General features: G+C 55.2%; 1 protein-coding gene across 1 annotated transcript in view; it reads left to right on the top strand.

Moving 5' to 3' along the window:
* Window positions 1–21,126, top strand: part of CDC42BPB (CDC42 binding protein kinase beta) — a 98,805-nt gene that overhangs the window by 63,054 nt on the left and 14,625 nt on the right. The window contains exons 10-27 of the mRNA XM_080807783.1: window positions 1,371–1,537; window positions 1,620–1,739; window positions 2,317–2,450; window positions 2,760–3,002; window positions 4,280–4,390; window positions 6,298–6,542; window positions 6,650–6,755; window positions 7,186–7,310; window positions 7,717–7,822; window positions 9,021–9,169; window positions 10,507–10,601; window positions 12,133–12,212; window positions 16,098–16,187; window positions 16,529–16,606; window positions 17,962–18,067; window positions 18,977–19,113; window positions 19,640–19,779; window positions 20,909–20,990. Of these exons, the coding sequence (XP_080663909.1) occupies window positions 1,371–1,537; window positions 1,620–1,739; window positions 2,317–2,450; window positions 2,760–3,002; window positions 4,280–4,390; window positions 6,298–6,542; window positions 6,650–6,755; window positions 7,186–7,310; window positions 7,717–7,822; window positions 9,021–9,169; window positions 10,507–10,601; window positions 12,133–12,212; window positions 16,098–16,187; window positions 16,529–16,606; window positions 17,962–18,067; window positions 18,977–19,113; window positions 19,640–19,779; window positions 20,909–20,990 (2,314 nt within the window). The remainder of the gene's footprint in view (window positions 1–1,370; window positions 1,538–1,619; window positions 1,740–2,316; window positions 2,451–2,759; window positions 3,003–4,279; window positions 4,391–6,297; window positions 6,543–6,649; window positions 6,756–7,185; window positions 7,311–7,716; window positions 7,823–9,020; window positions 9,170–10,506; window positions 10,602–12,132; window positions 12,213–16,097; window positions 16,188–16,528; window positions 16,607–17,961; window positions 18,068–18,976; window positions 19,114–19,639; window positions 19,780–20,908; window positions 20,991–21,126) is intronic.

The raw sequence follows: 21,126 nt of genomic DNA, 5'->3' as shown, positions 1-21,126 counted from the left end.
CCGTGGCTGGTGGCCCCCTGCCCTGGTCGCGCCGGCTTTTGTGCGGATTTTAGTCGCAGCTCTGTAGCTTCTGCCGCGGGCCGGAGCGCGGTCGCAGACGCCGGGGAAACTGGAGGGCGGGAGCCGAAGCCCCGCGTGTCGTTCCAGGCCCCGAGGACGAGGTGGCTGTACCTGTCAGCCTCTGTCCCACATGGGCCTCTTTGCCAAGTTCTCGCCGGCTTTCAGAGGAAGCCGGGCTGGAGGACAGGCAGGCCACGTGGAGCAGATGAAGAGCCCTACGGCGCCTGACGGAGGGCAGCACAGCCTGACTCCTGCCACCTGCCAGCAGCTCGTAGCCAGGTTGATGAGAATTCCTTCAGGAGAGGGTTGTTTCTGCTCGAGCTCTTAGACACCACCGTGGGGTGAGGAGCCAGAGTGACAGTGGACGCCCTGTAGTCCCCACAGTGGACGCCCTGTAGTCCCCCCTACGGCCTGAGATGCCGTAGGGCTAGCGACCTCTTAATCCCTCATGTGGGGCTTCCCCATTTCCTGATCCGTTCTCGCTCCGCGGGCGCTTGTTAAACCCGGGCGTTCTGGGCCCACCGGCGTTTGGCAGGTCGGGCCCAGGGCCCTCCTCCCGGAACCGAGCCCATGGTGCCGGCGAGTGCGGCATTCTCGGGCCACCTTTGAGAGACCCTGGCCCGGCCCTTCCCGTAAGCGTGTGTGTGCTGGTGACTTGCCGCCCTCCATATAGCGGGACTCAGAGGAGTCCCCCTGGCATCGTTGTCACGTTAAAAGCAAGAGAACTAAACTTGTGAACCAGCTCGAGAATTAAGCTCTGAATGAGAGCAGCGCCATGGGCTTTAATCTGCGCATGTGGCGAGCGCCGCGGGCCCGTCGCCGGTGGGTAGCTGGGCTGCCCTCCCTGCGGGAGAAGAGAGCCCTACGGGTTCAGTCTGTGGGGGATGATGGTCCCTGGAGGTGGAGCGGCCCGTCCCCAGAACGCCCCAGCCAGTCAGTGGCAGGAGGAGGAGGAAGCCCTCGGTGTCCTGGGTGTCCAGGGCCGTCCCCGTGGCCTGCACCGGGCCCCCACGCCCAGGTGCCCGCAGGACACCGGCTCCCGTCGCATTCTGGCTGAGCGGAAGCGGTGCCGTAGGGGTTTCGTTCTCTGACCCCCGCGGAGGGCACATCCTTGTCGGTCAGCCCCTGTCGTCCAACCGTGAGCCCTGACGAGGGCCCTGGGCTGAATTCCGGCTCCGTAAACCCTAGTCTTCCCGCAGCGGTTTCGGTGGCCTGCCTGGAAGACGAGTGTCTGGCCCCCGGAAGCTGTAGAGCGCCGACGAGCTCGCCGTGACTTCTCAGATGAGAAAACCCCGTGGCTTTCCTTGCAGCTGTTTCTCTGACCGCGGCTCTCTGAAGAGCATCATGCAGTCCGGCGGCCTGACCAGAGACGAGGGCGTGCAGCGGGACCTGGAGAACAGCCTGCAGGTGGAGGCCTACGAGCGGCGCATCCGGAGGCTGGAGCAGGAGAAGCTGGAGCTGAGCAGGAAGCTGCAAGGTGAGGGCGGGCCCGGCCCCCGTGGCCTCGGTCGGCCGCCCCGGGCGCCAGCCGGCCCTCACGGCCCGTGTCCCTCCCCCAGAGTCCACGCAGACGGTGCAGTCCCTGCACGGCTCCACGCGGGCGCTGGGCGGCTCGGCGCGGGAGAAGGAAATCAAAAAGCTCAACGAAGAGATCGAGCGTCTGAAGAATAAAATAGCAGGTGGGCGGTCTGTGTCTCGGGCGGTCCTCCCCTCAGGGAACGTTCGGTCCTTTCCGTGAGGTGGAGAAGGAGGGAGAAACCCTGGCCTCGGTGGACCTGTTTAAACGTCTGTTTCGTCCGCTCACTGGATAGAATTTTCCACCTCGGCACAGCTCAAATAATAGGATTTTGTAGTTGAAGCCAGAATGTGTCTCTGGTCTCTCTAGTCTTTCATCCACAATCTCTTGGAACGTTTTACATTTCTCTGTCTTAATTCCCCTCTTGGTAGCCCCGAGACAGAGTTGCCGCAGCGGATTTCCTCCTGAGGCTTTCCTCAGTGACCTGCTTTCCTCGGGACTTTAGGTGCTGGGCCGGCCCCCCTGCCCCAGTCTTCTGTGGTGCCTCGATTATCAGAGCTTCCTAAAGACTCAAGTCCCTTCTGAGTCTCAGCCCTCCACCTGACACAGGGTCGGCCCGGCAGGTGACCCGTCTCCAAACCAGTCTGTGTGAGAAAGTCAGACAGCTCCTGGATGATCGAGAGTGTGAGGAGTTACTAGGTCATGAGCTCTCAGGATCGTTGGTTTTCTCTTTTGCTCAGATTCAAGTAGGCTCGAGCGGCAGCTGGAGGACACGGTGACCCTTCGCCAAGAGCATGAGGACTCCACGCATCGGCTGAAAGGCCTGGAAAAGCAGTACCGCGTGGTGCGGCAGGAGAAGGAGGATTTTCACAAGGTGGTTAAGGGGGTGATCTGACGTGGGAGAGGCGTGAATGGTTTCGCAAGTTGTGGGCTTGGGCTGTGGGTCGCCGTGTCGTGGGGCGTCTTCCCCGGAGGGAGGATGATGCTTAGCGCCTCGGCTCGGGTGGGCTGCTTCCAGGCAGCTCTCGGCTCTGCTGGGGCTGAGCAAAGGGCTTTTTCCAGGAAGGTGAGCTCTTGGATCTTGGCCGTGCTCTGCAGCTGGCGTCGCCAGGGAGCCCTGAGCTTCCGGCCGTCCACGTCTTGGTCAAGCAAACGTGAAACGTCTCTTGTTTTTTCTGTTTAGCAATTGGTGGAGGCTTCAGAGCGATTGAAATCCCAGGCCAGAGAACTCAAGGACGCCCACCAGCAGCGAAAGCTGGCGTTGCAAGAGTTCTCGGAGCTCAACGAGCGCATGGCAGAGCTGCGCTCCCAGAAGCAGAAGGTGTCCCGGCAGCTCCGCGACAAAGAGGAGGAGGCGGAGGCGGCCGTGCAGAAAATGGACTCCATGCGGCAGGAGATGCGCAAGTCCGAGAAGCTCAGGAAAGAGGTAGCTTCTCAGCTGGTTCGGAGATTGTACCGTTTGGACTTCTGTACAATCTTCATAAAACATCTTGAGATCTTGGGCTGGATTACACAAATTTACTTAAAAATCTTAAGTTTTAGGCAAAATCAAGTTGGCCTGCCAGGTTTTTATTTTGTATTTCTCAGGTCTCCCTGTGTGTTTGTGAAATTACTTAGAGATGTCTTAGGGTGTGATTTTTAAAAATTCCGTTTGAAAGCGAACTAACAGATGTAACTGAAACGTGTCGTGAGTGATCGGCACAGCACAGCGTACGTACGTGTGCATGAGCCGCACGTCCGTGGGGAGTGGGGAGGCGCAGGAGGACCGGGCGCTACCAGGCGCTACCGGGCGCAGCGCACGTCAGCCCAGCGGCTCGGAAATTGCTTTCCGGATGGCCGTTTGCTCTTCGACATTGTCGAGACCCCCAGAGGGCTCTTGTTTGTGTCGGTTACAGCCCTTCGTATCTACCGTGTTAGAAATTAAGACTCTGTCTTCAGTTTAACACTAAACCCATTGCGTGTTAACGTAAGTAACATTTTTTATGAAAACTAACTGCTTCCCCCGTGTGGCGAGAGGAGGGGGGCATTCTTACATTTTCTTGCTTTTCTTTAATAACTGCCTTAGTAAACACACGTAGGTTGTCATACCTGTTTCTGCATTGGGTCCATCGTGTTACACTGTTTTGGATAAAGTACTTGAAGAAAACCCAGGTAATTAGGAAAAGAAGGACCTTTTGCACTTAGGCGCTCGGTCTCAGAGAGTGTCTTTGTTTTCTTCCTGGTTTAGTTCCCAACCCAGATAAGTTCGTAGTTGCAGGGGGAGCTGCGGACAGGGGCGGGTTCTCCCCAACTGAGTGCTACCGGCCCCGCCCCACACGAGGTGCTGCGGAGTGGGGTGGGGGGGCGACTCCGAGGCCCGCGAGGCGGGGACGCCGGTCCTTCCACTGCCCCCCCACCCCTCGCACACGTGACATCTGTCACTCGGTAGATGACTTCCTGTTCTCCAGACATCCAAGTACTTGTGTCACCACTCAGCATCCTTTCTTGAAATCGAATGCCAAGTTTCTGATTTACATTAGAATTTAAGCTTGTTTATTACCGACCAGCGGCTCCAGTTCAGTCTTGAATGTGTTTCTCAGCCCTCGTCTGAGGATGAAGTCTGACGAGGAGGGGAGGATTCTGAGGCCCTGGGGACCGCGCTGGCCGAGGGCCTCTGTCAGGGGCCAACTCCGTGCCAGTGAGCCTCCGGCTTTCCTCTTGCAGCTGGAAGCGCGGCTGGAGGACGCCGTTGCCGAGGCCTCCAGGGAGCGCAAGCTCCGTGAGCACAGCGAGAGCTTCTCCAAGCAAGTGGAGAGTGAACTCGAGGCCCTCAAGGTAATGCCTGCCGGAGGCCAGACTGTGCCCCTCGCTAATGGTCGCGCCGGGCTCGCTGGGGAGGGGCGGCTGCGGACAAGACGCGGGTGGTGGGAAACATGCCGTTAGGGCAGCTTTTCACTTTTAAAACCCAAGTTCCTCCATTTCTTTCCTTCCTATAAAAAGTCTCAGGTGATTTTAGGAAGCCCTGGTACACTAACACCTGATACCTGCCATTTGTCTTGAAATTTTTTTAAATTAAGATTTTATGTATTTGAGAGAGAGAGAGAGAACGTGCTGAGGCTTGAGCACAAGGAGGGAGGGGGTGGGACAGAGGAGGAGGGAGAAGCAGGCTCCCCACCGGGCACTGAGCCCCACACAGGGCTCAATCCCAGGACCCCGGGATCATGACCTGAGCCAAAGGCAGAAGCTTAACCAGGCTTCCTTATCTCATGCTTCTAAATTTAGTGCAGTCCTTTTCTGGAAAAGCCCACATCCTGCTGCTGAAGTTGAAGAGGCAGGCTGGTGGCCGGGGCAGGGAAGCCAAGCACCTCGGGAGGGAGGGAAGGAGGGAGCAAGTAGAAAGGCACTAGTGGTTGGGGTGCCTGGGTGGCTCAGTGGGTTAAAGCCTCTGCCTTCGGCTCAGGTCAGGATCCCAGGGTGCTGGAGTCGAGCCCCGCATCGGGTTCTCTGCTCAGCAGGGAGCCTGCTTCCCTTCCTCTCTCTCTGCCTGCTTCTCTGCCTAATTGTGATCTTTGTCTGTCAAATAAATAAAATCTTTAAAAAAATAAAAACCTCCGTTTTAAAAAAAAAGAAGAAGAAGAAGAAGAAAGGTACTAGTGGGGCACCTGGGTGGCTCAGTGGGTTAAGCCTCTGCCTTCGGCTCAGGGCATGATCTCAGGGTCCTGGGATCAAGCCCCACATCAGGTTCTCTGCTCAGCAGGGAGCCTGCTTCCCCCTCTCTCTCTGCCTGCTTGTGATCTCTGTCAAATAAATAAATAAAATATTAAAAAAAAAAAAAAAAGAAAGGCATTAGCAGAGGGAACAGGGGTGAGGACCTGGCAGGTTTCCCTGTTAGCCTAGTGTGATCTCGAGTGTGCAAGTCCCCATTCTGAGCCTTGGTTTCCTTGTCTGTGAAGTAGAGACGGTGGGCCTCCTCTCTCCCTGGCACACATCTCGGAGGTGCCTGTTTCTCTCCATCGTCCTTGCTGCCCTGTGGGCCTTGACTTCTGCTCCCTTGTGCCCGAGTGCTTGTCGCTGTCCAGAGTGACAGTCTGTGCTCCACGTGGCAGCCAGAGCGCATCCTGTCTTCAGTGCCCAGCAGTCACTTTCAGAGTGACTCTACCCTGAGGGCGCCCCTCCTGGCACTTCCCTTCCTGCTGACCGCAGCCACCCCGATGCCCTCCTGTTGTGCACATGGCTCGCTCCCAGCTCAGTGCCTGACTCGCTGCTCGTCACCTGACATGGGGCTTCGTGTGTCCATGCCGCCTTCCCTAGTTGTCTGCTTTGTGCCACCCCCATTCTTCGTCCCGCTGCCTTGTATTAGCTGCCTGATGTTAGCATCCTGTTGCTTAGTTACTGGTTTGTTGTTGGGCTCTCCCCTTTGCCCCACAAGAGCAGAGAGCTCAGTGCAACCCGGTTACCACGGAGTCGTCTGACACGTAGTCCGCCCTCAAAGGAATATTGTTGCATGATGAACAAGCAGTGGGAGGAGGCTTTGAAGACTGTTCGTGTCAGGGTGTAGAGACAGAGCTTCTGGGGTCCCGGGCAGATCTGAGCACGTCCCTTCAGCAGGGCAGGTCCTGTCAGCCTCTGGGGCCAGAATCGTCAGGTGCAGTGCCTGTCACTGGGTGGGCGGGTGATAGGCCGCGTGGCCCTCAGGAGGACAGAGAGCTCTGTAATTTACTTTATTTCACCTTTATCTTCAGATGAAGCAAGGAGGCCGGGGACCAGGTGCCACCTTAGAACACCAGCAGGAGATTTCCAAAATCAAATCTGAGCTCGAGAAGAAAGTCCTGTTTTATGAAGAGGAGTTGGTCAGGCGTGAGGCCTCCCATGTGCTGGAGGTCAAGAACGTGAAGAAGGAGGTGCACGACTCGGAGAGCCACCAGCTGGCCCTGCAGAAGGAAGTTCTCATGTTAAAAGACAAACTGGAGAAATCCAAGCGAGAGCGGTACGTGTCCACGCGCTCCTCAGTGTCGTGGGTGCGGGCTGGTGCGCCTGCCCCCCGGGGGGCTGCCTCATGGGCGTCTAACTCCTCTCTCTCTCATACCTTCCCAGGCACACAGAAATGGAGGAGGCGGTAGGCACAGTAAGAGATAAGTACGAGCGCGAGAGAGCCTTGCTGCTGGAGGAGAACAAGAAGCTCACGGCTGAGAACGAGAGGGTAATCTGCGTCCCCGCTCACGGCCGCCATGTCCTCGGTCATGGGTCCTGGGAGCTTAGTGCTTATGGGTGTCATAGGCTTGGTCTTCTGAATTGGGTGTTTCACTGGGTTAAAAGCTGCTGATTACCCCAGACCACCAGCTCTTACCTCTTGTGTGTTAAGATTTGTACTGAGATGTACAAAGTTAGATGCACTCAAAAAGTCTACATTGAAAACCAAGTTGGGACAATATTTTGTAACAAGGAACGCTTTCAGGCTCTTCAGGAGAACTTGGGCTATAATAACACCAACGTCGTCTTTGAAGGGCTCCGTGTTAGCTTCTAGCTTCCCACAGAGATTCCCAGAGCGTACAAAAGTTTAAAATCTTTTTTTAAAAAAAAGTTTACAAGGCGCCAATAACAAGTCGTGCGGTGTGATTGTTTAATTTCAGCTTTGTTCCTTTGTGGATAAACTCACAGCCCAAAATAGACAGCTAGAGGACGAGCTGCAGGATCTGGCAGCCAAGAAGGAGTCGGTGGCCCACTGGGAAGCCCAGATTGCAGAGATCATTCAGTGGTACGTGCCGGCCCACGGCTGCCCCAGCCCTGCCTGTGCCCATCGGGCTCTCCTCGCCGATGCGCTTTCTCAGCACAGACCTCGCTGCTCTTTCCTTGAATCGCTAACGTCTGGGGGCCGCAGTTCTGTGTGGCGGTCATCACATTGGACCAAAGGTGGAGAAACAGCCCCAAGTCACGGACGGTGTGGGTCACGCTTTGCACGCCCCCTGGATTTGGGGAGGGGGAGGCGAGGCCTCCGCACAGCACAGCAGAAAGGGCCTGGGCCGGCCCTTGCCGGCAGAGGCGTTAGTCCGTCGTGGGTGACTCTTCCGCCTGATAGGACACAGTGTCGCTCTGTCCGGTGGGAGGCGGGAACCCGGTCTCGCTTTCGGCTCCTCTGGCTCACGGCGTGTGTCCTCCTCCAGGGTCAGCGACGAGAAGGACGCCCGAGGTTATCTTCAGGCTCTTGCCTCCAAGATGACTGAAGAGCTCGAGGCCCTGAGGAGCTCCAGTCTGGGGGCCAGAGCACTGGTAGGCCTCGTTCCGAACTCTGCATTTCTGTGACGACGGACTTCATTAAGGGCTTTCTGCTAAGTCTGAGTGCACCTCAGTGCCAGGCGGGTCACGCTGGTCACGTGGCACTTCGTGTGGCCAGTGAACGCCCCCGGCGTGAGGAGCTCAGTGTCTGTGAGCTACCTGGAGATCACAGGCTCTCCCGAGAGCGCGCTCTCACAGCAAGTAGTCACCGAGCGCCGGGCTCCGGGGTGGGGGGAGCCTCAGCAGGACGGGCCGCTGCCCTCACGGAGATATACCGAGTGCACAAACCGTCTAGAAGATGAGAGAATGCGGTCGTAGGTGCTTTTAGCAAAAGCGGTTGATTGAGATTCTTGTTGCAGAAGACTAGTATCGGAGGCTCGTTGGATGAAAGTGTCTTTCCCTTCTGTCCCGAGAAGTGTGTTTTCACCTGTTGATTGAGGAAATCCGTGTGGGACTCAGGCATCGGAAGACTCGCTGAGTTTTCTCTCCTTTGCCAGATTTCAGCGCAGTCGTTAGCGCTAGCGTCCAGCTGAAGCGCCCCTCCCGTCCCTGCGGCCCCGCACCGGGTTATCGTCCCCTTACTCTGTGTGCAGAAAACGAAAAACCCTGTGTTCAGGGAATATTTTAAAAAGGTCTATCAAAGTGGCGTCCCCAGACTTCGAGCCCTCTTGAAAGCGGACGGACCACATCGGGCTCGGCAGGGACCGGACCCTGGCATCAGGCTGGTTCCGTTCAGTCACTCGGTCCTTCCTCCTTCCCGGTTACTGTGGTCCTTCATCCTGGGCAGGACTAACTGATGCGCACGGACACAGCCTGAGCGAAACAGCAGAACGTCTCAGGATGAAGGAGCAGTAAGGCTGCTGAGATCTCACGGTAGATCTTGGCGCATGAGAGAGTCTGCTGAGCTCAAGTAGAAGTTAGAGTAGAGTTTCAGTTTTATTCTTTTAAAAAATAAGAAAAGGTACACCTCGTTCTTTAGAAGATCTCGAAGTGAGAGTAAATGTCACAAAACGTCCGAACTGAAATCGGGTCGTATGGACTTTGATAACGTCTGGTAGTATCAAGTTAATGTGTAAGTTAACTCATTATTAAATGTGATAATACAAGTTTTAGAAAAAAGATGACGTGTTTGTCAGCATTTTGTTTAACAGATAAGCAGCTTAACGACGCGCCTGCACTATCGCATCTGCAGGATCCCCTTTGGAAAGTCCGCCGGAGTCAGAAGCTGGACATGTCGGCGCGGCTGGAGCTGCAGTCCGCCCTGGAGGCAGAGATCCGGGCCAAACAGCTGGTTCAGGAGGAGTTGAGGAAAGTCAAAGACACGAATCTGTCCTTTGAAAGGTACCTGGTCCTGTGGTCCGACCGCGCAGGGGGCCGTGTGACCTTGGGCAGCAGCTGACGGGAGGAGCTTTGAGCAGGGGGTCGTCTCGGGCACCTGGTAGGTGCTCAGGAAGAATGGACTGGGCGACGGTGCAGATGCCCTTCACCTCCTGCTGGAGGGGTCTGCTCGGGTTTCCAGGGAGTAGTGAGAGTGGTGAGTCCGTAGTTCTGTGTGTCGGTGAGTGTCAAGGGCAGTGCTTGTCTTCCCCGTGCTGGGCGACAGGACGCGGCCGCTCTGGGCTTCTTGTCCACCTCAGCGCCGTTCAGTTCATCAGCTTCAAGTTTTTCCTTTTAATCTGAAACTTCAAAATACAGGCTGGAGATGGTGTCCCCATTTGAAAACACTTTTCCAACTTCATGCAGTCTTAGGAACAGCCTTTATACACAACAGTAAATCCAGCCAGTATGGGACGAGAGGCCACCGTCTGCAGATACGGCCTGACACGCTCAGGACTCAGTAATGACCAACTCGCTGCTTCGTAGAAACCGGGCCTCCCTGCTCGTAGTGGCAGCTGCTGATGTGGCAGATGGCACAGGCCCCTCCCTGAGGGGGTGGAGACCTGGGTGTCAGCAAGGGCATCACTGACAGGATTACAGAGTCATACATTTCCTTGGTTTGGGCCAAAAGAGTAATAATGGCTACCATGTGGATATGCTCCCGTGAGAGTTTTGTTCTGTTAACGATGTGACCCTCCCAGCGGTCCCGGCAGGCCGGCCGTCCTGCAGCCACATTTCATAGATGGTGAGACAGACAGGCAGAGGCGAGGTGGGCCAGCCCGCGTCCCGGCTGGTTCAGCACAGAAGCCCCTGCTCTGCTGCGGGCCAGATGAGAACTGCCGCGGCCTGACTATGGCCGTGTGACAACGTGGGAGCCACAAGAGCCCCGGTGCTCGGGCAGTGGTCATGGTCTCAGGGGCAGCCCACCATCTTGCCAGCTATGGGAAAGACGTTCAGAGGTTGTGTGTCCTCAGAGGGCAAAGGACTCCTCTGGAAAGAGAGTAGGAGTGTCAGAAACTGCATGGCAGCCTCGAGATACACCTGCATTAACCATGATTTTTTAAATCCATGTCTGTTTATGATTCAGAAGTGTCCGTACTCTCCATAACATGCCCAGTAGGCTCGCCCAGGCCGAGAGCGGGTCTGCACGTCCGTTCAGCGGGGAGCCTGCGGTGTTCCAGCACGTTCCTAGCCACTGGAGATGAGCCTCTGCCCTCACATCCTCACACTTGCTGAGTCAGCGTGTGGATGACCTGTTCTCAGTGTGCTTAAAGCCGTTTAATTTTTATTTTTTGTTTTAGTAAACTAAAGGATTCCGAAGCCAAAAATAGAGAATTATTAGAAGAAATGGAAATTCTGAAGAAAAAGATGGAAGAAAAATTTAGAGCAGATACTGGTAAATAAAAATTATAAGCTTCTGAATTACTTACATACAGGGCTTTTTTTTAAGAACGTGGTTTTTAGTTTTTTTTTTTTGTTTTTTTTTTTTTTTTTTGGTTACATGTAGAAACCCTTACTTCAAAGCCAAAATAGGGTATGTTCAAACCACTTAATTTCAAAGCCTAAATAGGGTATGTTCAAAGATACCTTCCCCATAGGTGAGCATGGGCTTTGGTTTAGCCTTGCCGTTGGATCTCGGAATACACAGCAGATACGTGTGTGCAAAGGCGCGCATCCGTATCCCCCTGGTTACGCAAGGCAGCCTGCTCGGGGCTCCGTTCTGTGCGTGGATAGGGCCACGGCATGCGAGGTGGTCCCAGCTCACGGTCACACCGCCCCGCGCTCTGCTGGGGTGCTGCGGACGGTGCTGGGCTCTGCTCTCGCTGTCACAGAACAGCCACATGTGTATGACACTTCCCGTTTCTGTGGGGTTGCCGGTTAGAGAGTGAGCTCGCGTCCACTCCTGCTGGATCCACTCTGCTGCCCCAGGGGCTCGAGCGCGTGCGTCCCTGCCAGCACGCGGGCGAGGGCTCCTGCCTGCGCCACGGCCACAGAGCGGGTCTGCGTGCTCAGTAGGCAAGAGGAGCATCAGAGTAGTTCCTTGCACGTCCTTTATCATGAGCAAGACCGAGCACCTTTTGTATGTTTAAGGGTTACTCGTATTTCTTACTCTGTAATTTTTATGTGTTTGTATCTTTTGCCCATTTTTAAAACTTCGGGTTTTCTTCTAGAAGCTGTTCGTATGTTGAGGGTTGGCGCCTTCTGTTTGCGATGGAAGTTGCAGATATTTTTCCTCATTTCTGTTTTGTCTTTTTTACTCTATGTTTGGTTTTTTGGGTTTTGGGGAGTCTGTTTTGTTTTGTTTTGACCAAGCATAATGTTTTTCAGTGCTTTTTGTTTTTAGGTTTTGTGCAGTAAATTTATCAGTCTTCTCCCTTTCCTCAAGTCATAGGGAAATACTCCCAAATCCCCAGGTGTTCCGAGTTGCTCGTACTGTCCAGTGCTGGTTTCATCAGTTCCGTCGGGGATGCTCACTCAGTTGGATGGACTCTGATGTACAGTTTGAGGAATGGATCTAGTTTTGTTTTTTTCCTGTGGCTAGTCGGTTGTCTAAAACCAGTTACTGGAAAGTTCCTCTCTGTACTGATTTCATATGTGACTCTTCCCACATGAGTCCCTGGAGCACCGGAGTCTATCTCTGGATTTTCCTCCTTGTTCATTGTTGACTTGATCGTGATTAAAGAGGCTTTGGGGGACCTGTTTTAATGTCTGGTAGTTCTTCTCTTCCAACCCCCTTTGGTAAGGATTTCTGAAACCGTCTTCCTCTGTGAGTCTTCCGGCAATGACTAGAACGTGACTAGAATCACATCAGATTTACCAGTTGGCGTATGAGGGATTGACGTCTTGATGCCGTCACATCCTCCCATCTAAGAACAACAGACCATCTTTTAAGCCTGCCTTGACTGGTCTTTGTTTCTTTTTTACAGGACTCAAACTTCCAGATTTTCAGGATTCCATTTTTGAGTATTTCAACACTGCGCCTCTTGCACACGATCTGACGTTTAGAGTAAGTGGTTATTTTTCAAAGTGATCAATGAATTGATGTTAAGTTGGAACTAGTATGACATGCTGTGATCCCGCCCGGGGCCACCCACAGCATGGAACAACTTTCTCCCTCGCACGGACTCGTCACTGACGCAGGTGTTCAGTGTGTGCGGTTAGACGCATCTGAGGTGTTCGCAGGATTCCCAGAGAAGCGTCCTCAGGCTAAATGGAAGTTGATTAAGAAAGTGCTCCACATCTTCGGGGAAGAAAATCTACACTGGCCTCTGGCTGTGTGCTGAGTATTTCAGGCAGTTTTGTGTTTTGTTTTTTAATTTATTTATTTGTTGGAGAGGACACAAGCAGGGGGAGCGGCATACAGAGGGGGAAGCAGGCTTCCCACTGAGTAGGGAGCCCGATGCGGGGCTGCATCGCAGGACACTGGGATCCTGACCTGAGCTGAAGGCAGATGCTTAACCGACTGAGCCACCCAGATGCCCAGGGCAGTTGTGAAAATACAGATTCTCATACTGCAGCTGATGAAGAATAAGACAGTGTCATTATCCTTTCAGTGACTCCTGTACTGGCTAGGGGCAGGTGGAAGAAAGGTGGTTTATGAGAGGAGTCCAGCCCCAGGTGCCCTGTCGCCGACCTGCTGCCTCTGCTCTGGGAGTGACCCCCGCGGGAGCAGGTCGGGGCCGCCCAAGGAAGCGGCTGTCAGTGTGTGTGAGCCCGACCTCGTCCCTGTGTGCGCTGTTAGTGGGCCCAGCACAGCCTTTCCCTCTTTTTTACGAAATGCTAGAGGTGGGCCCTTACTAGGGTCAAGCAACCCTTAAAACAAGCCAGAAATTAAGATAATGAAAGCAGATCTCATTAATGGGACTTCTGACGAAGTGTCCTTGTTTTTACTGATTTCCAGCTTTTTATTTAGAAAATTATAAACCTTCAGGAAATTTGAAAGAGTAGTACAGTAAGCATACGGGTATCTCTCAGCTGTATGACTCCATCTGTGTGTACAGCCACGTCCCCGGACACAGCAGGGTCTGGAGAACAGGGGTGTTGTCACGTAAGCACACCGTTGCTAGCAGGCGGAAGACGTTTTGCGCTGAAGCCGTAGCAGAGCACGCACGTACATTTCCCTTGTTGCCCCAGCAAAGTCCTTTGCCGCTGCCCGGCCTGCCCTGGTCAGGATCCAGCCAAAGCCCATAGGTCCCATGGGTCTTGGATCTGGAACAGCAGCCCCCACTCCTCCCCCACCCCCAGCTTTATAACATTGACATTTCTGTAGTGGCCATACCAGCTGCCCTGCAGGATGTCCTGTGTTCTGATTTGTCTGATAGTCCTCGCAATTGGAAGCGGGTTGCACGTATGGACACGGATTCTGCCAGGGGGATGTTGGGTACTTCCCCTGTGTGTACTGGTGATGCTAGGGTACTTCCCGTGTAGGGCTGGTGATGCCGGGCCTCGCCATTAGGGTGACGTGGTGTCTACCAGAGCCCACCCCACCTTCGTCAGCACTGGGCCTTTGAGATGGCTATAGGCTGGTTGTGTGTCAGCAGTCCTTGCCTGGGGTTGGTTATGACCAAGTCAAGCAGGTTTGTATTACTCCTGCCACCCTGGCTCATACCTGCTTCTGTTCATCTGTCAGAATGGTTTCTTAGAGGGGCGCCTGGGTGGCTCAGTGGGTTAAACCTCTGCCTTCGGCTCAGGTCATGATCCCAGGGTCCGGGATTGAGCCCCACATCGGGCTCTCTGCTCAGCGGGAGCCTGCTTTCCCCTCTCTCTCTGCCTGCCTCTCCGCCTACTTGTGATCATTGTCAAATAAATAAATCTTCAAAAAAAAAAAAGTGGTTTCTTACCAAATTGGTGGTGCTTGTCCTTTCCCTGAAGTTCTCAGTTTTAAGAAGCAGATAGCTTTACCTGGTCTCCACAAGCTGGTTCCTTCAGAAACATGCTGCCTCGTGAGGCCCGTGTGTCTCCCATCGCGGGAACGCCAGGCACGTCCCCACAGACCGAGGCCTGCCGTCCTCACCGGGTGTAGGTGGCCTGGAGAACCAAGGCTTTTCTGCAGGATTGGGGCAAGAGGAGTGGTCCTTGGGGAGATGGTCCCGTCGCAGAGCTGAATGGAGGCCTCCATATCCAGCAGCCGGCACTCCTGCTATCTCCATGTTTGGCCTTAGCCCCTCCTTCCCTCTGCAGTTTGAGGACGAAGGACACTCATTGATGGAAAGAAAAAGTCCTTGGTCAGAGTCTGGGTTTGTCAGGTGTTTCCAGACCTGAGAACCATCTTCTAGAAGTTTCTACCTTGCTTTCTCTGTACAAACACATTGTTAAATACTACTCTGTTGGTTACAGTGGCAGAGTCAGTGCAGGGTTTCATTGGGCAGGAAGTGATGGTTCTCGTTCCCCCCTCCCCCGCTGTCTGTTGCAACTAAGGACTCTGCCTCCTCCCCACATCTTCTGCCAGCCTCTCGGGAAGAAGTAAGCCACTGCCCGTGCTGGCCCCCCAGCCGCCCTCCCTGTGTCCCCAGCTGCCCTCAGATGTGGACGGCTCCTCATCCCTCATTCCCATGCTTGGACTCCCCAACCAAGGGAGACTAGCCAGGCCATCACGTGGCTGAAATTCAGTTACCTCACATCCTTTTACTTCGTTTGTCTAGAGATGGAACTCTCATGCATGTACCATACCTCATTTATGGGAGAAATTTGCTTAGTTTGTCCTTTTTTTTTCTTTAAAGATTTTATTTATTTATTTGACAGACAGAGATCACAAGTAGGCAGAGAGGCAGGCAGAGAAGGGGGGAAGCAGGCTCCCTGCTGAGCAGAGAGCCCGGTGTGGGGCTCGATCCCAGGACCCTGGGATTATGACCTCAGCCAAAGGCAGAGGCTTAACCCACTGAGCCACCCAGGTGCCCCACTTAGTTTGTACTTTGATGATTAGCTAATTCCCAGAGCATTTCCCTCATGAATTTGCTAACAGATTCAAATAGTGCGGCGCATGGTCGTGTGTGTTAATGAGCACGCATACCTTCCTGTCTGAATTCAGCTCCTTATACAGGAACCTCGCTCATTCCAACTTTTAGAAAGTGTTTCCTGGTTTGCGTTACTGGGATTTCAGTGTGGAACACTAGATAAAAGTATAAACTGCTCCCATAAGAACCCACCAGCCACCTCCATGTCGCAGTGCTCACGCTTATGGAGCACATGTACGTGCTTTACGCATGTCTATGCAAATAGTCACAGCCCTTTGTGAGGAAACAATTTCAGGAACACTCAAAATGAGGTGCTTTTTAAGTGGTTTTAAAAAGAGCTTCAAATTAGATTCAAAGCTTTAGCTTCAGTTTCAGTTGTGAAATTAACTTGGGAATCTTGAGTTCTTGGAACAAAACATTGCCTTCCCGTGTTGTAAAACTTTCAAGGAAATTCTTACTTCTGGGTCATAAGCCCCAGACCCTTATTGACATCGTAATTTCTTCTTGGCCCCCGAAATGAGGTTAAAAAGTACTGGACTCCTTTAGCTTAACGATACCAGGTATAGATAAAGTCACTTCTGAACGAGAAGAGTGGGTCAGCGGTTTCCAGTTCCTGCCCTTAAATAGAGGGTGGCAGGGAGAACAGGTGGCCAGGGCTGTGGGTGGAAGGTGAGGCAGGCGGCCTCTGGCCTTTGGTGATAACCTTGACTTGTCAGACCACGCAGTCACCCGGTCACCACTCCGGTCTTAGAATGCCAAGGGCAGTGGTCCTCGGGGAAGGCAGCACAGCTGTGAGTAAAGTGGGCTCTGATGGGACATGACCGGCGTCTGGGCCTGGGTGGGACTTCGGGTCTCTAGGGGGACAGACCGAGCAGTCAGAGTCTGACTTCTGCGGAAGTTCTCTCTTTCCCACTGTGTCTCTGCTTTTGTCTTCACAGAGCGGCTCAGCTGGGGAGCAAGAGACACAGGCTCCGAAGCCAGAGGTGTCCCCGTCGGTTTCCGTGGCCGCAAGCACAGAACAGCAGGAAGTAAGCAGTGTTACCCTGTTACTCCCCTGCGAGCCCTGGGGTCCCCTCCTCGCCTGTGTCCTCGATAGGCAGGGCCGTGCTCATGCCAGGGTGGCCCCCAGGCCTGCCACTCAGCCTGTAGCAGGACCCTCTGCCAGCTGTCGAGCCCAACTTGGGTCTCAGTTATCGTCAGATTATCCACTGGGTGAGGCCTGCTCTGACAGATGTCTCAACAATGTAGGAGATTAAAAATGCCGTTCATTATTAATCAGTTCTAGAGAGAAACGAATCCCAAGCAGGGTGTGACATGTAAGAGCAGTAGCGAGCTCAGAGGATGCTCACCTGTCCCTGCTTGTCCCCAGGACATGGCTCGGGCCACACAGAGGCCACCCGCCGTGCCGCTGCCCACCACGCAGCCCCTCGCTCTGGCCGGACCAAAGGTAGGGGCCTGGCTTTGCTCCCGTGCCGCCTTCTCAGTTTTAGGAGATAACTTTGTATAAATAAGACTGTTTCTGTGTGCACAGTGAGACCCTGGTGTGAGCAGTGTGTGGTCCACGAAGTGTCAGGACCTTATCTCTCATTTTTTAAGAATTTATTTTCATGAGAGAGCACGAGCAATGGAGGGGTAGAGGGAGAGGCAGGCTCCCCGCTGAGCAGGGAGCCTGAAACAGGACTCAACCCCGGGACCCTGGGATCATGACCTGAGGCAAAGGCAGACACTTAACCGACTGAGCCACCCAGGCGCCCCGACCCTGTGTCTCCTTAATTCAAGCAGTGAATGACGCAGGGTTGCAGGTTAACTGGGAAGTTTCAGAATCAGTCCCTCCTTCATCTCCCAGACCACACTTCCTTCTCCAGCAGTGACCACTCTGGTCACGTGTCCACCACGCTCCTTCCAGCTGACATCCATCTGTCTGTCTGCACTTGGAACGGGAGAGAATCTTGTGGTTTGTGGAAGGGTGTTTTCCCCAGAGTAAGCAGAACGGCGCCCAGCGCGCATTTCGGTACCTCATCCTTCCCAGGAGCGTGTGTGGAGGACCGCACGCCGGCTCTGGGCTCTCGTGAGGAGGCCCAAAGTGTCCGGCTTAGCAAGCACATGGCCTGACGCCCTCAGACGCTTCATCATGGCCTCAGCTGTAGACAGTGGGCCAGCTAGACACTTGATTTTGTTAGGTTTTGGGTTTAGATACCTGTAGAGTCGGGGGCACTGGCCTCTGGATTTTGTGTTGCCCACTCCCTTGCTTCTTACCTATGGTCCTGTGGCATTTGTGTCCCCGAGTAATAATCCTTTCTTTGGGAGCTTTACATACTCAGTTCTGTGGGCTTCTAGCTTGCTCCTCTGTTCGGCCTCATGCTCAGTTCCCCGTGGTGGATCACATGGTGCCCCCTCCCTCCTGACAAGGGACGGCCGTCCACACCCTTGCTCTCGGGAACAGGGCTGCCGTGGCTTTCTTGCGCGACTGTGGGTCTCTCATGCTTGTGCAGCCCTGGGTGGCGGCCCCCAGGAGGCCAGGCGCTGGTGCCAGCACACCCCTCCCGAGCCCCCCTGCTGTTTCTGGGAGCAGGGCCGTGCCCCAGGGGAGGCGTGGGCTGACATCTGTTCTGGCTCGAACTTGGGAGGCGGGTGGTCGGCTCTGCTCTTCGGTTAACACCGGGAAGGCACATGTACATGTCGGAGTGAAACTGCACATGCTCAGCTTCTCAGGGTCATGCCCGAGGCTATCAGTGTGATCGCAGCAGACTGATGGTCCCTGTTCGGAGCCTGGGTCTCACCTTCTTCATGTTCTTCCTCCAGCCAAAAGCTCACCAGTTCAGCATCAAGTCCTTCTCCAGCCCCACACAGTGCAGCCACTGCACATCCCTGATGGTGGGCCTGATCCGGCAGGGCTATGCCTGCGAGGGTGAGTGGCGGCCGCGGGGTGCCCGAGCGGGCCTGGGCGCACCGTGGGTGGGGGAGCAGTGGACACGAGCCAGTGGTGAGCCGGCGAGGGCAGATGCTCTCTTTAGTTGTATAAATGCTTAGTTGAACTTTGGGAGACACGGTCCCGAACTGTTGCTGCCGCGGGAGGCCACAGGGCCACAGGGACCCAGGTTATCTGTGGGCTGCTGTTTACTGTGAAATGAAATGTCTGCGGTCCTTCCGGAAAATCAGGAAGAGCAGAGACTGAACAGACCTTCACTCTCCTCCTGTCCTGTCCTTGAGGGTTGGCGGAGGTGTTCTGTCTCTCCTGGCATCGTGGTTGGCCTTGGAACCTCTGGGTGCACTGCCGCCCTGTAGCTCCCTCAGTCAGCGTGGCCGCCTCGGGGCGGTGTGGTGGCCCATCCCACCAACAAGCAGCCCGCTGACGTCATAGCCGATGCTCACAGTGGGGATGTGCTCTGCAAAAGCAGCTTTTTGTGCTTCTACCTGGCCGCAGAACCCACCCTTCAGATCGGCTGCCAGGACCCCTGTCTGTCCTTGGAGCCACTGGTCTGTCACACACCCACAGGTGGCTTCCTCTGCGGGTGATCCGGGGACAGAGCTGTGGGGACTGAGGCCCAGCTGTCTGGGGGAGCAGTGCGCACAGCTCTGCGGCCACCTGTCCGCGCTGGCCCTCGTGCCCTGTCAGGGGTCCCACGTGCACGCTCGGGGGCCGCTCGGTGTCAGAGTCCCAGGGCTTCTGTTCCAGAAACCGATTGCTCTGCCGGGGGGTCCGGGCCGTTCCCGTGACGTGTGGGGATTCCTGCACGGCCCCGTGTGCAGCACATGTCCTGTGGCTTCCGCCGTGGAGGACGCAGGCTCTGACAGCGGTGCGCCTTCATTTTCCCAGTGTGCTCGTTCGCGTGCCACGTATCCTGCAGAGAGAGCGCGCCTCAGGTGTGCCCCATCCCTCCTGAGCAGTCCAAGCGGCCTCTGGGCGTGGATGTGCAGAGGGGCATAGGAACAGCCTACAAGGGCTACGTCAAGGTAGGACGTGGGGAGAGCAGGGGAGGGTGTGCGGTCAGTTCCGCCGTCCCCGTCTTGGGCGTGATGGCCCACCGTCCGCCGCAGCGCTCTCATGGACGACCTTCGTTGCTTTGTGAAGTCTCTCTGCTGGTCCTGGGAGGCCTCCCCTCCGGCATTCAGGCCTGGGTTCTGAGGACCCCAGAACATCCTCAGTCGGGAGAGACCCTTGTCCCCATCTTTCAGTCACTTAAAGATAGGGTTCCAGAGCTGAGTGCTGAGTCCAGACGGCCTCAGAAGTACGGCATTCCAAGATGCTCCGTGTGTGGTGTGGACACACCTGTTTGCCAAGTTCCCCACTTTGTCCCCTGCGTCACCTTTTACCCTGCGTGGACCCCTCCCTAGTCGTGCCCTGAGTCATGGGGGCAGCTGTCCCTGGAGAAGCAGGCCAACCATGCAGCAGCTGGATGGGAAGCCTTGGCAAGGAGGCTCCTGGGGCCCAGGGCCTGGCCTTTCCGGCCCGGTGGAATGTTCTCACTATTGCCCGTAGGTCCCGAAGCCCACCGGGGTGAAGAAAGGATGGCAGCGGGCTTACGCAGTGGTTTGTGACTGCAAGCTCTTTCTCTACGACCTGCCCGAGGGAAAGTCCACGCAGCCTGGCGTTGTCGCCAGCCAGGTCCTGGACCTCAGGTCTGTTCTGTGCGTTCCGTCCTGTCCTGCGAGCTCCGGCTGACTTCCGTGTTGCCCGGGATGGACGTTTGTTGCCGGGTAGTCTCTGACCTCACTAATACTTTCACAGCCTTGGTCATCACGCACTTCTGTAAACAGGTGCTTGACCCGCATGCTAGAAAATTCCCTGTGTGGGTATTTTTGCACTCAACAATTTGGCAATAGGTATTTAACATAAGAAGACCACCTGTCCCCGAGAACAACTAGGAGATTCCCCAGGAACACGTTGCCCAGCCCAAGGCGTCGGCACCTGCTCTTTCTCTCAGTGACAGAAATCTGGAGCCCAGGGCTCTGCCGCGTGACCCCCTCCCTCAACCATGGGGGTCTCTCACCACCTGCCTTTCTGGCGTCCAACAGATGGGGCAGCAGAGCGCCCTCCCTCCCTCCCTCCTGGCTTCTCTTAGGGGTAGCGTCCAGCTCTGCGTCTCCCCACTTGTCAAGTGGGCATGACTGCGTGATCAGGTCGGAGCGGTTGTGAGGAAAGAGCAGTTCTAGAAGGCTCAGCACGGGGTTAGGGTTCTTGTCTGCCTGTCGGCACCTGCCCTGGGCGAGAGCCCGGCGCCTCAGTCTCCGCCCCGGTGCTTGGGTGGCCGTGGCTGGGGCCCTGGTAGGCCCTGGCCTGGTGGACGAGAGCCCACGGGCTGGCGGCCGCGGGATGTGGTGTCAGGTGGAGCCCAGGATTCAGAGGGTCGACGTGGGGCTTGCACGGCTGTTTCCCCAGGTTCCATCCCATCCTTTAGAAGCAGTCACCAAGCGGCCACTTGATTGTAGCCAGGTCTGGGCTAAATCAGCGATATGTTTGTGCCTGGAAGCATCTGGCACAGACTAGAACCATGTGGCTCAGGGAACGAAAGGGTTTTTACTCTCACACGTCCCTTGTTACTGGAACACCTGCAGGGTTCTCGAGTCTGTGGGCTTTGTCAGCATAAGTGCTTCCTCCTCATGCTGGAGGCAAGGCGCCGACCATATATTCTAGAAAGTAGAGAGCCATGGAAGTGTCCTCTCTCAGGAGATTTGTAGCACGGCGGGGTGGGGTCAGGCCTGGCTGTGTGTTTCTTTCTGATGTTCCAAGTGTTCTGTTTCTCACCAGAGATGAGGAGTTCTCGGTGAGCTCGGTCCTGGCCTCAGACGTCATACACGCTTCCCGCCGAGATATCCCGTGTATATTCAGGGTATGTTTTCTGTTCCTTAGAGAAGTCTTGTTAACCCTAAAAAAGGAATCCCGTGCTTAAGATGGAACCATTCTTCGGAGCATTTCAGTATGCCGTAGCAAGAGTCCGGCAGAGACCTCGATCCAGATGCCTTCCC

The sequence above is a fragment of the Martes martes genome (assembly GCF_963455335.1).
Source record: "Martes martes genome assembly, chromosome: 7".
In the NCBI taxonomy this organism is placed as follows: domain Eukaryota; kingdom Metazoa; phylum Chordata; class Mammalia; order Carnivora; family Mustelidae; genus Martes; species Martes martes.
This window is presented reverse-complemented; position numbering and strand designations above follow the sequence as displayed.